General features: G+C 46.6%; 1 protein-coding gene across 9 annotated transcripts in view; it reads right to left on the reverse strand.

Moving 5' to 3' along the window:
• Window positions 1-16,217, reverse strand: part of PPFIBP1 (PPFIA binding protein 1) — a 129,881-nt gene that overhangs the window by 8,620 nt on the left and 105,044 nt on the right. For 5 of the 9 annotated variants that reach the window (XM_058655733.1, XM_058655731.1, XM_058655728.1 and 2 more), the window contains 10 exons: window positions 15,428-15,582; window positions 9,963-10,075; window positions 9,548-9,604; window positions 8,294-8,354; window positions 7,875-7,904; window positions 6,207-6,378; window positions 5,733-5,765; window positions 3,229-3,373; window positions 2,801-2,929; window positions 4-154 (listed from right to left, as the gene is read on the reverse strand). In XM_058655733.1, the coding sequence (XP_058511716.1) occupies window positions 4-154; window positions 2,801-2,929; window positions 3,229-3,373; window positions 5,733-5,765; window positions 6,207-6,378; window positions 7,875-7,904; window positions 8,294-8,354; window positions 9,548-9,604; window positions 9,963-10,075; window positions 15,428-15,582 (1,046 nt within the window). The remainder of the gene's footprint in view (window positions 1-3; window positions 155-2,800; window positions 2,930-3,228; window positions 3,374-5,732; window positions 5,766-6,206; window positions 6,379-7,874; window positions 7,905-8,293; window positions 8,355-9,547; window positions 9,605-9,962; window positions 10,076-15,427; window positions 15,583-16,217) is intronic. The other 4 variants (XM_058655736.1, XM_058655732.1, XM_058655730.1 and 1 more) reach the window with 1 other exon arrangement.

The raw sequence follows: 16,217 nt of genomic DNA on the forward strand, positions 1-16,217 counted from the left end.
CACCTTTTCTAGATCTTGTTGAGAGGCTTGCAAAAGTGTTTGGCCAGAGGCGATCCAGTGCTTGCCAGAATTCAGGTAGGACCCCAGGCCCTGTTCCACGAGCCAGTTGCAAACTTGCTCCTTGGTCCATTTGGCAAACGGCATATCCAAGTCGCTGCAGGAAAGCAAACAGCCACACAAAGAGAGATTGAAAGCCAAGCCGTGGCTTATCATCAGTTTCGAACAAGTGCACGCTTGGTCAGTACATAAGGAAATTCCCTGGCGACACAGCTTCCTGGTTAATGCCTACTCGGGCGGCAGAAAGTGACACGGGAGTTGAAAAGTACCCTAAGACCACTTGCTTTGTGTCTCATGAAGCCACAGAACATTCGACATGCTTTCACAAGAACGTGCTCCACAGACCACGCAGCTCAACCAGCATGAGCCACTGCACCAGTTTCAGGCAGTGCTGTCAGAAGGCTGGGTACCCACCCGGAAACTGTTCACACTAAAAGAAGTGTAATCCTAACTTTAGCGGAAGTACGGTTTCTTTCCGGATGGCAAGAGAGCAGACAAGGAGATGTCACCACTGAGCACAAGGAAAAAAAAAAAAAAAAAGAAGACACCCAGGCAGAATTTCTGTCTTATTCTGTTGATACACAAAATAGTGCTGCTGTTTGGAAACAAATGTAAAGATATAGATGACTCTAAAAATGGCAAAACAAAGTCCTTCCCTGTGTACAAAGAAGACAGATGGCAAACGATACTACTGGTACCTAAGAGTTTGCTCCTGAGCCTTGACCAAAACAGCATTCTGCCCATGTGGGAGGGACTATGTTTAAAAGCCTTCCAGTCCAACCTACAAGATTCAGCACCAACGCCCTGGACCCTGCCTGTTCACCCTGGCCTTTTCTGTTTGCACATTGGCGCAGAAGTTTCAGATCTCTCCAAACCCTAATAATGAGTGTGGCAAATTTTTAGAGCACTAACAGACCAAATGTTACATCCCCTTGATAAACCCAAGAATCCCTATAGGACTTGTCTTTATGCGCCTTCAGTAGTTCTTATTATTGCCAGTAGTTCTTAATGCACATAAATTGATTTAATCCACCCTACCACCTTTTCGGATGGGTACTAATTATTATTACTTTTTTTAACATTTATTTTATTTTCCACTGGAAAGTCAGATATACAGTGAGGAGGAAGACAGAAAGGAAGATCCTCCACCCGTTGATTCACTCCCCAAGCAGCTGCAACGGCCAGAGCTGAGCCGACCGAAGCCAGGAGCCTCTTCTAGGTCTCTCACGCAGGTGCAGGGTCCCAAGGCCTTCAGCTGTCCTCGACTGCCTTTCCAGGCCATAAGCAGGGAGCTGGATGGGAAGCAGGGCTTCAGGGATTAGAACCTATCCCCATATGGGATTCCGATGCATGCAAGGCGAGGACTTTAGCAGCTAGGCTATTACGCCAGGCCCATTTGGATGGATACTAATTATGTGCATGGTGATGATGATTCTGATGATAAAAAAACCAACGCAGGGAACACGGAAGTCAGTGCTTGCGGTCACCCAGCTGGTGGAGAGTAGTAAGGCCAGAAATTAAGTCCAAGGAGTTTGATTCTAGAAGCTACTCTTAATCACTATGGAAACCCATCTTTCAAGGTTCTGCTGTCTTGGACATTTAATATAATGACTACCTCCCAAGAAACTGTTCAACCAATCTGGACAATAAGTAGCTGGACTCTATGCTTGGTATATGTTTGCAATGAAAGAATCTTGATTGAATTTGAACTGTAATACTGCATCAAGGTGGAGGAATCCACCGGGGGGAGGGGAGGGGGAGGAAGGGGGGGATACCCAGAGCCTATGAAACTGTCACATAATGCAAAATAATTAACAATAAAAAAAATATATATATAATGACTACGTAAAATTCAAGTTCCCAAAGCATTGCTGACTTATTTATTTATTTATTTATTTATTTTTATCGGAAAGGCAAATTTACAGAGAAAGGAGAGACAGAAAGACCTTTTAGTCTGCTGTTTTCACTCTCCAAGTAGCTGCAGTGGGCAGAGCTAAGTTGATCCAAAGCCAGGAGCCTCTTCTGGATCTCTCACATGGGTGCAGGATCCCAAGGTTTTGGGCCACCCTCGAATGCTTTCCCAGGCCACAAGCAGGGAGCCGGATGGGAAGTGGAGCAACTGGGACACAAATCAGCACCTATATATGATATCCCAGCAGTTGCAAGGCAAGGATTTAACCACTAGGCCACCACACCCGGGATGTAGCTGACATTTCTGCCTTGACTCCTTACTTGGCACACACAGCCCACACCTTCTGTGTATGTCTTGGTTCAAAAATTGGCTAGTTTTATCACTCTAGCAAATAATAGACCTTTCCATTAGACACAGAAACAAGCAATGCTTTTGATTGTGCAACCCAGGGACAGTGCAGCTGAGCATTCCTTATTCTAAATTTTTGCGTGCACATAATGAGATGCCTTGGGGCTGAATCCTAGGTGTAGGTATGCCATCTAGTTCTGTTTCATACACACTTTTGACAGGAAGTCTTAACAATATTTTTAGTGTTCCTGCATTTAGACTTCAACCTGTCACATGAGCTCAGGTGTGAGATTTTGTTTTCTCTTCCATTTGTAGTTTCATAATGATGGGTAAAAGTTTTTAGATTTTTAAACTAGGGCTTCTAGCGCTTTTCCCAGCATGGCAGATATTCACAAGGATTCAACACAAAATCACTTCACGGCCTTTGGCTAAGTTCAGGTGTGTGAGCATGCAACACAAGAGCCCGTTCATTTGGCTTCTTACCTGTTAGACTGTCCCAAATCTCGAGACCAACCCAGTCGGGGCCCTGCTGTTGCCCTGGTTCCCCCTCTTTTGAATTCAGGCTCGCACATGTCATCTGGGTTGAATGTAGTGGACTGACTTCTTCTAAGTCTGAAGAAGACACAACAAACGTTGCTGCGTATTAGACACAAGGGGGCCTTGGACTTGTTAATGGCAGCATTGTTAATTGGCACACACATCTTAGAAGTCTAAGTAGATATCTAGGATATGTCTTGATGGAAACGGTGACAGAAGGCAAACAGTGAATGAACCCAAACAACAATCTTGCTCCCATGAGAGAGACAGCAGAGCCCTACAATTTTGCACTCACACTCAGCCAGTGCGCCACCCATGCCTACCAGGAGCAATATGTAAGACAAGGCACACCCCACCCTCTCACTTGTACTTACTTGCCAAAGAGCTTCATGATACCTCTGGATTTCTTTTTGGAATCTGGAGACGGGGGAGACAGCTGGAAGGGACCCTGGGAATCTTTTGGCCGAGAAGCCATCCCAGCCAGATCCAGGTGCTCCGCTGCCTCTTTCTCTGTTTCAGCTATTCCAAGAACAGAATAAAGACTTGATGAATCGTGAAGTAGGGAAGAAACATGACTAGACGTCAACCTTCTCAGTTTTCACCACTTAATCTTCTGCTGCTGCTGGTCTATAAGCAGGTGTGCTAGAAAGAGCTACCTGTACACGTTAAAACAGGGAACACACATGTGTTCCACTCTACAGTCAACACCATTGAGTGCAAAGCTAATTAACTCAAAAGTGGAATCCTTTGGAGACTAAACACATGTGGCGGTGCTGCCATGTTCTTTCCTTGAGCAATGTGAATTCATAATGAAGTTAGTCTCCATCCTGCCGTAGTAGCCTGTCTCAAGCTTCAAAATCACCACCTTTGCACATCTTGCCTGTCACTGTGCCTGCCCCTCTTGCCTGGGGCAGGCTTGCTTCTCCTCCTCTACTCTACAATCCTGCTCCAGGTTCCAGGGAAGGATCTCCTGCCAGCGCAGCCAGAGATAGCTTTGCTCATTTCTAAGTAGCTGCCACCTAAGCCTCTGGATAAACTCTCTCTCTCTCTCTCTCTCTCTCTCTCTCTCTCTCTCTCTCTCCCTGTTCCTCCACCCCACCATCCAGCTTCAATGTCTTCCAGTACCCACTGCCAATTGAGCACATCCAGAGCCTCTTGGATTCCACAAATCCACTCAACTTTCCTCAGTCTTCTCTGCCTCACTTTTTCTATTTGATATTCAATTAATTTTTAACCAAATTATCTGTCACCCAAGTTCAAACCCTATGTCATTTTCTTCCTATTCCTTCCTCTCCTGTGACATTTATAACAAATCAGTCACCTAATTCTAGCAAGCCTTCAACTAAGGAAGTCCTTCCAACTTACTGTGGCCTTAGTACTGAGAGAACACTGCATTGGGTGGGCCTACGTTTTTGTGAACTACGTTCTTTTAGCCCTCCCAGCTGTCCCTCTGTGGAGCAGGACGGCCGCTGTTCTCCTGCATGTGAGGTTTTAGACTGTCTATCAAGGAGAGTCCAAGTTGCACAGACATCACAGAACAGTGCTGCGGCAGGACACACATGTGGCAGGGGCTGCCTTTCACTACAAAGCAGAGCTGTGGCTGATCAGAGGTTATGGTAAGCAGCGCAGGCCTCCTGACACTGGCAACACACTTCTGAGAAAGTGACAGGAAGAATCTGGTTCAGTGGCCCGGACAGATCAGTGCATCCGTGTAGCCAGTGCTCGGTCTAGATGCTTGCTACTAATAAAGAGAGTAGCTGCCCTTGTTGGGCCATGTGGGCAGCTCTGTTGGCATCTGTATGAGGAAGCAGCACCTGTTGCGAAGAACCTAATAGGATCTTTCCATCTCACACCACCACCAGGATGGGCACAGCTGTTCCTGAGAGTCAGGCTTCGTCGTCCTCATTCGGAAAGCGCTGTATGTTTTTCTCTTTCAATTTTGAGGGTTTTTCTCCCCCTTATTGTATCTTTCCTTACAAAGAGGAAAACTGAGCTGTCTCCTGTCTCACGCAGACCTCTGTCCTTCCTGGGGGTGACTGCTACCTCTAAAGCAGTGACAGATCAGGAAAGTGCTCCCCTAACAGAATGTCTGAAAAAATTATCATTTTCGGAGCCAGCACCATGGCTCAACTGGCCACTCCTCTGGCTGCAAGAACTGGTACTCCATAGGTGCTGGTTCAAGTTCTGGCTGCTTCACTTCTTATCCAGCTCCCTTCTTATGGCCTGGGAAAGCAGCAGGGTGGATGGGCCAAGTCCTTAGGCCCCTGCACCCATGTGGGAGATTTGAAAGAAGCTCCTGGCTTCAGATAGGCTTAGCTGTGCTGTTTGGCCATTTGGGGAGTGAATCAGTGGATATAAGATCTTTCTCTCTGTCTCTTCTTCTCTCTGTAAATCCGCCTTTCCAACAAAAATAAATACATCTTTTTTTTAAAAAAAATGATCATCTTCCGTGTCTCCTGACAGCCTCTCTGTTTTGGCAGAAAACACTTCTTTCTGGAGCTAAGGGGAGTGCTGGGCAGCCAGTGGGTGATGCTGTGCATGCCCTGTGGGTGTCTCAGCACATTCCTGCAGCATCCATGCACTCCTGCCCTGTGCCCCGAGGGATGCTGTTGCTCCCAGGGCCGCTCCCAGACATGGCTGTGGATCATTAGCACTGGGTACAGTAGCATTCAGGCCTAGAAGTACAGGCTCTTTGGCCTCCCTGGTAGCAGCAGGTATAAGCATTGCTCTGGGACAAAGAGCTTTGTGGGTTGTTTTTTGTTTTTGTGATTGCTGCTGGCTGGCTCACTTGTCTAAGAGATTGCAGATGGCAAGAGCAATGGTTAGAATGTTCTGACAGCACAGCGCTGGCGAAGGCTGGCATGCAGGGGTACGATACCTAAGGTGGGTGCACTGGCACTTCGTTTACGATCTTCAGATATCCCAACAACGCACACAATCACACGGAGCCCCAGGGAGAGAACACAGGGGTGACAGAAGGGATACCAGTCAGACTCCCAGCAAGGACGCACAGGGCAGGAAGAGCAGGGTGGCACCTGCCCCTGAGGTTCCACACAGATTCCATTGGAACTGCCCCACGCAGTTACCTACCCACCACTGAAGGACCTGCAGGGATGCCAGGGAGCAGTATGGTTTTGAGGCTTTCCGTCAATTTCAGAGAGCGAGAGAGAGAGAAGGTTGTGGGCCTGAGAATCTTCATATCAATAAATCCCATCTAAGGACCTTTTCTGCTCACCCCGCCCTCCTACAGCCTTGACCTTTTCAGCAGAGAAAGTAATGGAAACCGGCAGGGGAGGGGGGAGGACAGCCTCATCTCTCCTTGCAGAAGCAAAGGTGCTGCGACCACACTTACCCAAGTTGGGCGCGCTTGCTGTCCTCTTGCTGCTTTTGATCTTGAAGAATCCCCGGCCGAAGGACGCCCTGGCTTTGCGGGTCCCAAAGGGGTTATCGTCTGTGGGGGCCTCGGGGCGCGGAGCCTTGGGTGGCAGGCTCCCCAGCGTGTTGCTCTGTCCTGGAAGCTTGTCCTGAGAAAAGGGGCGACAAGGGCAGAAGCTGGCATGGCGGTGTGGTGACGGGGGTGTGGGCGGAATCAGGACAGGCTAAGCTGCCTTCTACGGGCTCAGTCAGTCATGAATTTACTTAACATAAAGACTACACTGACACACTGACCACCGACACCAGATGAGGGTCCAGTTCAAAAGGGCAGTCTGCCAGTTATGTCAGAAACAACAGCAATGAGAACAACCTGCTCCCCATCCATTTGAAGTCTGTGTGCTTTAGGCTGTCAATATTTAAGACAAGTGAAAGTCTTGGGTTTAAACCGTATTTGCCGTGTGCTGCCAAGGACAGGTATCACGTGACGATAACACACTGCTCACTTTCTAATCCTCACGTCACAGCTCTGGCAACAAGAGTTTATACTCAAATAACTACATCACACAGACGCTGATACAATCGATGCAGGCCCAAGCTTCCACAGGAGCAATACAGCGAGATCTGATGCAAGCTATATTCTCTTTAGAGGATGACAGAGTGACACGATCAGGCCTGAACCATTTTTGAGCTGTTTAGCTAACTGAACTGGCAACGGCAGCACCTGAGCTGTTGTGTAGTTGTTTGTTCGTTTACTAAGAGGCTTCTCTAATTTCTCTTGCCCTTTCTGGTTCGTTCTGAAGTGGAGAGAAAGGAGAGGAGATACAGGTGCACAAGCTGGTTATCTTATTCTACTTCTCTATGATTTTTGTAACTAAATTTTCATATGGCACAACCTAGTGGTATCACAACGTATGCCACAGTCCTGGTGACAGAGCCTTCACCATTTACGGACTGACAACACAACAAAAGGACGTTGACAGCCGCTGTCACTGCTGGCTGCGCCTCTCCTGTTCCAGCCACACAGGACTGAGGCACAAAGGGTCAGGATCATGAGACTACCTGCAAGAGCAACCCGTCCACCCTGACTGGCGCCACTGCAAGGTCATGCTGGACAACCAGCTAATGCCTTTAGAACATGTAACATTTTGCTTTAGGTGCATCAATCCACAGCCGGTGGGCTCAGAGGGCTTCCCTGTGCAGCCTCAGCAAGCCCAGCTAAGGCCACCGAGAACCTCAAGCAGTTATGACTGTGAGCTCCCGGTTGGTTTCGTGCTGCAGAAACTTGTTGGGGTCAGCTCCACACAACACGGAACTTCCTCCCTTGCCCTGAGCCATTGGCATTTCAGCACAGTCACCGTGCTGTGCCACCACGGTCCCCTTGGAGCACCTCAACATTTCCAGCACCGTCAGGGAAAACCCCTTCCACTGCAGCGGTTCCTCCCCATTCTCCTCCCACCACTGGCAGCCAGAAGTTTCCCTCTGCATACTCCTAGCCATGGAACTGCCTCCCAGGCCAGCTTGGTATCTGGCATCTTTCATTCAGCATGATACTTTTGAGGTTCTGACAGCTTTAGTCTACTGGAGACATTTAGGTAGTTTACAGGTCATGGATGTTGCACGCATTTTTACGTTGTTATTGGGTTACCTCTGAAGGCTTCGAAAGTGACTCTTTTTCCTGTAAGAAACAATACACAAGGTTATTACATATTCAGAATTTGTCATATACCCTTCAAGAAATTAAAAATTATATACCTATTTTGAAGCTATTCAACTTTAGTTTCACTTATGCCTTAGACATTTTTATTAAAGCCCCTGTTTGGGGTTTCATGATCGGCTTTTTACCCTTCACATTGAGACTTCTTGGTACTCATCCCTGTGCTGTCTAATAGTTTTCTGTGAAAGCAATCATAAAAGTCTTCAGAAGAGTTTTAGGTGCAAAATAGGCAAAGATGAAACTATCCCAAAATATTTTCTTCTCAGAGTAGAAGAAAAGCAGTGATCTAAAACAAAAACAAAACAAAACAAAACAAAACAGTAACAACAACAAAAACCACCCAAACCTACCCCATCCATCATCTCTTTCTTCAGATTGCCCAGGCTGCTGGATTTTTGCAGACTTGAAATTCTAAAAATAACAATAAAGAATACTTAGGATTAATCGAAAGTGGCTCCAGTGCCGCCGCTCCCCAGGGGACCATCTTGGAAAAAAAGCTACAACTGCGTGTGGACTGAATCCGCGTAATAAAAGGGAATCTGGAGTGGGGCAGTCACTTATGTGCTTAACTAAATTATAACACTGAGTTCTTTGAAAAGCAGTGGTGGTTAAGTGTCCTGCCAAGAATGCTAAATGTCAGAAACGCTGGAAAAACACTTAGCACCATCCTTGTGATGTTAATATTTGAAAATACACCAGGCTTTTCCCTGGACTGCGGCGTATCCTCCACGTGTACACCCACACGTGGGGACGCTGAGGAGCCAGGTACTGTGTATCGCTAGCTCCTCCCATAAAAATAAAGATAATGCAAGTTTTACTTTACAGTTCACAGAAGCTGCTTTGCGACAGTTTCTGCTGTTTGGCAAAGCATTTCGTCATAAATATGGAGCAAAGGAAAATAGAGCGAGTGCAGTTGCTGTTCACAATCTCACAGGGATGGCAGAGAGTGCCATAAACATTGGGGCACTTCCTCTTTCACACCATTAGTGTTCCATGATATAAAGCTGTTCTTGCTCAAAAAGTGAAGGCAGGGATGTGTGATCAGGTTAATGAAAGAGAAAGGGACAAGAGACACAAAGCGCCAAGTTTGCTCTAAGAACTGGAATAATATACAAACAAGCTTTCCTGTATATATATAGTCCCAGAGGTGTAGACCTAATAAAGTCAAAGGTGAACAGTGCGAAAAAATTCATCTTTAAGTACTGTTCTGAAAACAGACTGTTTAAATCTAATCCAGGTTATGGCTTGCATAAACATAGATATTAGGTCAGTATACTAAATTTAAAAGTGAAAAAAAAAATCATTTCTGCTTTTTCCCCCCTCCACCCCAATGTGTGTCTGCTATTCTTTTTCTGCTGGACTCACAGAAGTGAGTCAGTGTGAAAATGAATTAGAAGCACAGTACCTCAGAGGGAAACAGAGCTGCAAGCTCCCAGCCTCAGCTAAAGGCACAGGGTATTTCTGTCCGAACACCCAGTCCTTAAGCTATGTCTGTGTAACCCAGTGACCTCACGGCTCCCATGACCCTGGGGCTTTGTGTGTTTGTGTGTCACTGTGCCTCTTCTTCCTCAAGTTTCAATCAGGCTCAGTACAACAGAACTTACAAAAGACCGTCACACAGCTGAGTGTCCACAGCGTGGCCGGAGATTATCTTCCCATCACTGGCAGGCAGAAAAAAAGACATTAACCTTGTGAATGAAAGATTGTTATCTATTCTAAGGGAACAGAAGTGACAAAAGACAAAGTTTGTGCAAAGGAGACTATTTCTGATTTCTGGTTTATTCTCTCATGTTTGATTTGGCCCAGGGAAGATTAATTTGGGAAAATGGTCACCAGAATCTCTTAGTGAATGGAGAAACCACTGTAACCCTCTCCAAACTCCTCCTAGCCATCCCCGTAGAGCTTTAGGGCCCACGGCGACCATCAGCTGGCCCACCTACGACCTCGCACAGGAGATCCAGGGTTCTGAGAATCTCCAACGTGATGCCCTCCCACCAGTCCAACCCATAACTGATGTACTTCTCTTCAAAGGAAGCTTCTAGCTGGGAAGGCAGCTTGCTCTTCTCAGAAGTCTCCAAGCCCATGGGTGCTGGCAATGATGGGACTGCAACTTGCAAGGTGCTGATGTGAAACTGTAACATAATTAAGAAAACACAAAAAAACACAAATATAATTAAGAAAATCACAAATCAATGAATCCAACCACAGAGATGCATGACATGAATAAGATGATCAAATGAGCTCTTGACCAAAATCTCATATACCTTGTTTAGAATAATATTCTTTGTTAATAAAATTGCTTCAGAATATAAACACCTACATAAAAGAAACACAAATTGTAGAAAACAAGAAGATAGGGAGATAGCTGTTAAAGAAGACACTGAGGGCCTGGTACAGTATTCTAGTGGCTAAAGTCCTTGCTTTGCACATGCTAAGATTCCATACGGGGGCCAGTTCATACCCCAGCTGCCCCGCTTCCCATCCAGCTCCCTGCTTGTGGTCTGGGAAAGCAGTTAAGGATGGCCCAAAGCCTTGGGATCCTGCACCTGCGTGGGAGACCTGGAAGAAACTCCTGACTCCTCGCGCCTGGGGAGTGAATCATCGGACAGAAGATTTTCCTCTCTGCCTCTCCTCCTTCGCTCTCTATATCTGACTTTCCAGTTAAAAAAAAAAAAAAAAGAGAGACACTGAATATATTAAGTAAATTAATAATAATAAATTTTAACGACTCAAAGCCCTGGCTGGAATCTCGGCTCTCACACACGGCTTGGCAACCTTCACCTGAGCTACCTCCCCAGACACCTGCTTTTGCCTCAGTGAAACATGCAGTGTGCAGTTTCCAAGGCTGCGATGATTTGGCTCGAGACAAGGGTCACGTGCTCTTCACTTTACCTCCCACATTAGCATCAAAGGGAGCACTGGTCAAGCCTGTTCATCCCTAATGGTTAATTATATGTGAACTAGTCCAAAGGCTCTGAAGAATGCAACTGATCAAGGAGTAAATAAAACTGACTACAATTTTGCTTAATAACAATTCTACCAGCAAAATAGGAAGCATGTTTTTCCAAAGAAATGTTTTGTGTATCTAAAGGATGGAATCTGTGGACAAATTTTTTTAAAGATGTGATTTTATGTATTTATTCTTTTTAAAATTATTATTACATGAGTGGTAGAGAGAGATCAGGAGAGTGAGAAAGTTCCTACTCACTGGTTTGTTTCCTGGATGTCCTATAATACCCAGCACTGGATCATGAGGGAGCTGGGAGCCTGAAACCCAATCAAGACCTCTCACGTGGTTAGCAGCACCCCAAGGACTTGAGCCACCCCCAGGCACCTCCCAGAATCTGCGTGAGCAGGAAGCTGGAATTGGGAGGGGAGCTGGGACTGGAATCCAGGCAGCTCCAACAAGCAATATGGCTTTTTCACTCCCTGTAAGTCCATTCTAAGTTTGTGAAAGAATTTTAATAGGCTGGTTTTCAATCATTTCTGAGAACTATAAACTGTGGATCAAATAATGAACTGACAAAAACATTTTAAAATATTAACCTTAAAATATCCAGTAAGGGAACGAACAACACTGGCCTTTAAGGACTCTGCATGTCAAATCAGCGATGGTTCCTTACTTCTCTAAGTTGGCCAGGGAACACCAGTGCACACAGCTGGCTCTGAAAAGCCCCCAGGCTTCCTAAATCCTCCCACTGCCCCCACCCCCTGGCAGATGATCGGCTCCGAGAGAAATGTGCTGTACGCAGCACAGCTCAGCTGCTTAAGTAAGCAGTAAACTCCACTCCATGATGTCTGTTCAGTTACTGAGTACTGGGCTCAGCCTCTGACCCTATGAAAGGTTGCAAATGTTCATATTTTTATAAAATGGAAGATTATTGAAACTGTAAAGTATTTTTTTGTAATTTGGATCTTGATGCTTAATCCTGGGAAAGTTATTTAGCCATCATCCCAGTTTCCTAAAGTTCAAATATCTGCTCGAATTCCTAATCGTGGAGAAAAAACAACTACACCAACAGACTGAACCATTTTCTTGACTTCTTTCTTAAATTTTAAAGCTTTAACTACAACCTCAAATAATCCTCCTGGCTATTCTTAGAAAGGGTGGCCGAACATCCTTAATCTTCATCAGACCATTTTTGTTCCAAATTAAAACCCTGACATTAAACTACAGTTAAGGACTGGGCATTGTGCCTAGCCATTACAGTGTTGGTTAGGATGCCCATGTCTACACTGGAGTACCTGAGTCTGACTCCCACCCCTGGCCCTGGTCCCTGGCTCCTGGCCGCTGGCTCCCGGCTCCAATGCAGACCCTGGAAAGCAGCAGTGATGGCTTAAAAAGTGGGGTTCTTCCCACCCAGGTAGGAAATCTGGAATGGGTGGCCATCTCCCACCTTTAGTCCTGGCTTGGCCCCAACTACTGGGAGTGAACCAGCACTTGGGTGCTCTCAAAAACAACACTGCTGAAATGCACATTACAATGACATGTTTAAGGGTTTTGTGGTGAGCTGGGTGGGATATGCAACGATAGCACCCTGTCTATAAACTCAACACTTCATGAGCTGCCAAATGTAGTGTTCCTTTCCAGTATTCATTCAACATTTGGGGGAAGGGGCGGGGGTGGGGGCAGGAGTTCGGTGTGGTGGCTCAACAAGTTAACCCTTGGCCTTGCAATGCCGACATCCCATATAGGCACTGGTTCGTGTCCCAGCTGCTCTACTTCCCATCCAGATCCTTACTTATGGCTTGGGGAAGCAGTGGAGCATGACCCAAACCCTTATGACCCTGCACCCACATGGCAGACCTGGAAGAAGCTCCTGGTTCTGGATCTGCTCAGCTCCAGCTACTGTGGCCACTGGGGAGTGAACCAGTGGATGGAAGATTTTGTCTTTCCTTCTCTCTGTAAACTTGCCTTTCAAATAAAAATAAATAAATGTTTTTTAAAAACTGAACACTTAGGGGACTTCTCCCTTGAAAATAAGTCTTGCTTCTTAAGTAATTCCTCGATGTGTAACAAAGTTTCGCCTTCTCCTACTCTCAAGTGAGACATGTTAATTGCTTTCTACTTTAGTTCATCTTCATTCAACTGAAATTTCATTTTCTCCCATAATGATTAGCAACAGACGGGAAAAGTGAAACTGCTGCTGGGTTTCTGCTCACCACCTAGGATAAAATATGATCCAGGAAGTGGTTGAAGGAGGCCACGTTTCCAAACAGAAAGGACCTAAGCTATTGGATAGAACTACTTCCCACTCCAAGCCTCTCCAGACAGTAGATGATGCTCAGCTGCAGACATGGGTCCAGGACAAGGACTCAGTACTAGGGGGTGTCAAGCAAACAGACATAGGTGAGCCTGAGGGATCCTCTAGCGGGACCTCAGCCAGAGTGCACGTCAGGTAAAACAAGGGATGTAAGAGCACCTGGCTCCCCAACCCCACACACTCATTTAAGCCTCCAACATTCAGTGAGCAGATGAATCATGACGAAGGCTTCGTCCATGCTGACAGACCGGGTGGGGCTGGGGGAGGCCTCAGAAGTGATCACTCTGGGTTACATGGTGAGGGTGGGGGTGTAAATCAGGACAGCTTTGTCAGGAGGAACCTCAGCCAGGGCACAGGTGCAGCATGTTCCCTCACCTCTCTCTGCTTCCTTGTTCCACAGGAAGCCCCTTCCCATACCCTCCATCATCACCAGCCTAACAGGACCACTTGATCCTAAACTGAGAATCTCCCACCTGTGAGCCGCAAGAGGCCTTTTCCTTTCCAACAGGCTCCTCTGAGGCCTCGAGGACAAGCATGAGGAGCTGGCTGATTCAATCGGGACGTCCTGTCCTGTAGTGGCCTCAAAAGTAAGGAAAAGCTCACCATGAAGATAGCTGTGGACATGTATGGATCTAACAGAGTGGGTTCCCAGTGGATTCGGAGGACATCCCAAATGATGAAAATGTTAGAAAACGAGTAAGACTCTAAGAGTCACATAGGCAGTAGAGAACGGCTTTGGATTTCCATGGGGAGCAGAGGTGACTTGGAAGGGAAATCCAGGAGGCCGAGGGGGCCAAATGCCACGTGCCTGCTGGATTGGGGAATCATTATGGATCAGGGACAGCCGCATGCCTCCCAACATCCTCCTGGGAGTGAGTGTCTACAAAGCTGTATTACATCTGTCCCACCAATGCTGAAGGCTGGGTGTAGGGGCAGGTAAGCTCCTGGTTCTTGAGCTCTAACAGATGCGACTAAAGAAACCACAGCAGAGGAATGGACCCTGAGGGGTTCTCCTCTATGTCCATCGGATCTGAATGATGAGACTCTGGGTGGAGGCCCAGTGGAATCAGCCTCCGGAGAAGGGTTACTAGCTCTATCCAGGCCTCCCACATAAGCGGCAGGGGCCTAAGATTTTAAGCCATCTTCTGCTGCTTTTCGAGGTGCATTAGCATGAAGCTGGATTGGAAACAGCAGCTGGGATTCAAACTGGTGCTCTGATATGGGACGCCTGTGTTGCAAGTGTTGGCTTAGCCTGCTGTGCCACAATGACAGCCCTGGATATCAGGTGTTGTAGCCAGAGTGGCTTCAAACATGTCTACAGAAATTCATTCCACCCAGGGGTTCCTGCACTATTGTCACCTGTCCCAGGCTCCATGTTGCCTCTTCATAAATCTGGGTGACCTATAACTACATAGGCAAAGGGATGCTTGGTGACTTCAAGGTCAGGTCATAAAAGTTGGTGGTGCTGATTTGCGGGGTTCTCTTGGGACAGTCACCCTTAGGACCCAGGCAGTCTACTGCGAGGAAATCAAGCAGTCACATGTTCTAGGCATGGCTTATGTTCAGGTCTTGGCAAACATGAATGTGCGTGCATAGCCTTCAGATGACTCATGCCCCCCGCAGCCTCCATACGATTCCAACTGACACCAAGTGGAGCAAAGAGGAGCCGTTCCTGCGGAGCCATGCTCAAGCTGCAGATTCATCAGGAAGATTTACACGCTATCATTCAAGCCACAAAGCTTAAGGATAGTGGATCCTGGTGCCTCTGTGATGCAAAGTTAAAGACTATTCCTTTCCAGTTGCTTTTTCTAAGGCTAAGAAAGTTTTATTCATTTGTCTTTCAGTGTCACCAGCAGAGGCAACTGAAGTCCATTTATTTATATAATCTCACTTCATCCCTGCTTTATTTACTCCCTACTTACCCTTAAATAAGTAGATTTCAATCTCACATTAAAGATGATCTCTGTCTCTTAGGGATTAAATGTTTCTCCAGAATTTTAAAAGCAATTTTGACAACTACCCAAGGTACTTATAAAAGAGAGGGGTTGGAAACCCACACATTAAAAAAAGAGAAAGAAAGAAAACGATAAAGACCAATAGGACACAGGAATGTCCATAGCAACCCAAGTTGGCAACAAACCAAGAAAAGGAGCCTGTGTCCTTTTGGCTTTAGCTTTCAATGACATCAACGTGAAGAAAGCATTAAGAGTCCATAATTACCTCGTCTGGGACACTTGTGTTAAACAGCTCGCGACTGGGAGAGCCCACTGCAGGGGTAGGCGATGAGCTTTTTTCCACATCATTGAAGCCCTGAGCGTCCAGCAGTGTGGAGATGGAGCTGGAGTGGAGCAGGTCGTCGTAGTCAGTGTCTTTGACTGGAAGACAGAGCCAAAGGAGGAGCAGGATCCCATTTATACTAAACACTGACAAGTATCCAGTCCCCAAGACCCTCTGGCATCGCCTAAACACAGCAGTCCCGGGGCTTGGGAAGCAGCAGCTGGAGTGTGGAAGGCCCAAGGTTTGTTGGGACCTGCTAAGCACCCAACCAGGGCACTTGCAGAGCAAGCTGTATTCGATTCAAGCATGGCCTTGTCAGAGGGCAAGGAGGGGACTTTAGCTTATTCCATTGCCCTCCCTTGGATTTGCGTTAGAATTTTGGGTTTTATGAATTTTAGCCTGAAAGTAATTGCGTTGAGGAATGGCTGCCACAAAAAATTCATCCAGAATAGCAACACAATCATCATTGAAATATCACAGCTATGCTCTGGAAAAATCACAGGGAGGAATACATATATAACAGGCGACTTCTGATATCTCTAGATAACCCTTTTATTTACTTCTTAAGTTTTATTTAATTATCTGAGAGTAACAGCAAAAGAGAGAAGAAAAGGTAAGAGAGTGCCACTCTTACCTGCTGATTCACTCCCCAAAATCCCATGGCACTCAGGGGTGGACCAGGTGGGAGCTGGGAGCCAGGAATACCATCTGGGCTCCCCCCCTGGGTGGCAGG

Source organism: Ochotona princeps, chromosome 27 (assembly GCF_030435755.1).
Source record: "Ochotona princeps isolate mOchPri1 chromosome 27, mOchPri1.hap1, whole genome shotgun sequence".
NCBI classification, from domain to species: domain Eukaryota; kingdom Metazoa; phylum Chordata; class Mammalia; order Lagomorpha; family Ochotonidae; genus Ochotona; species Ochotona princeps.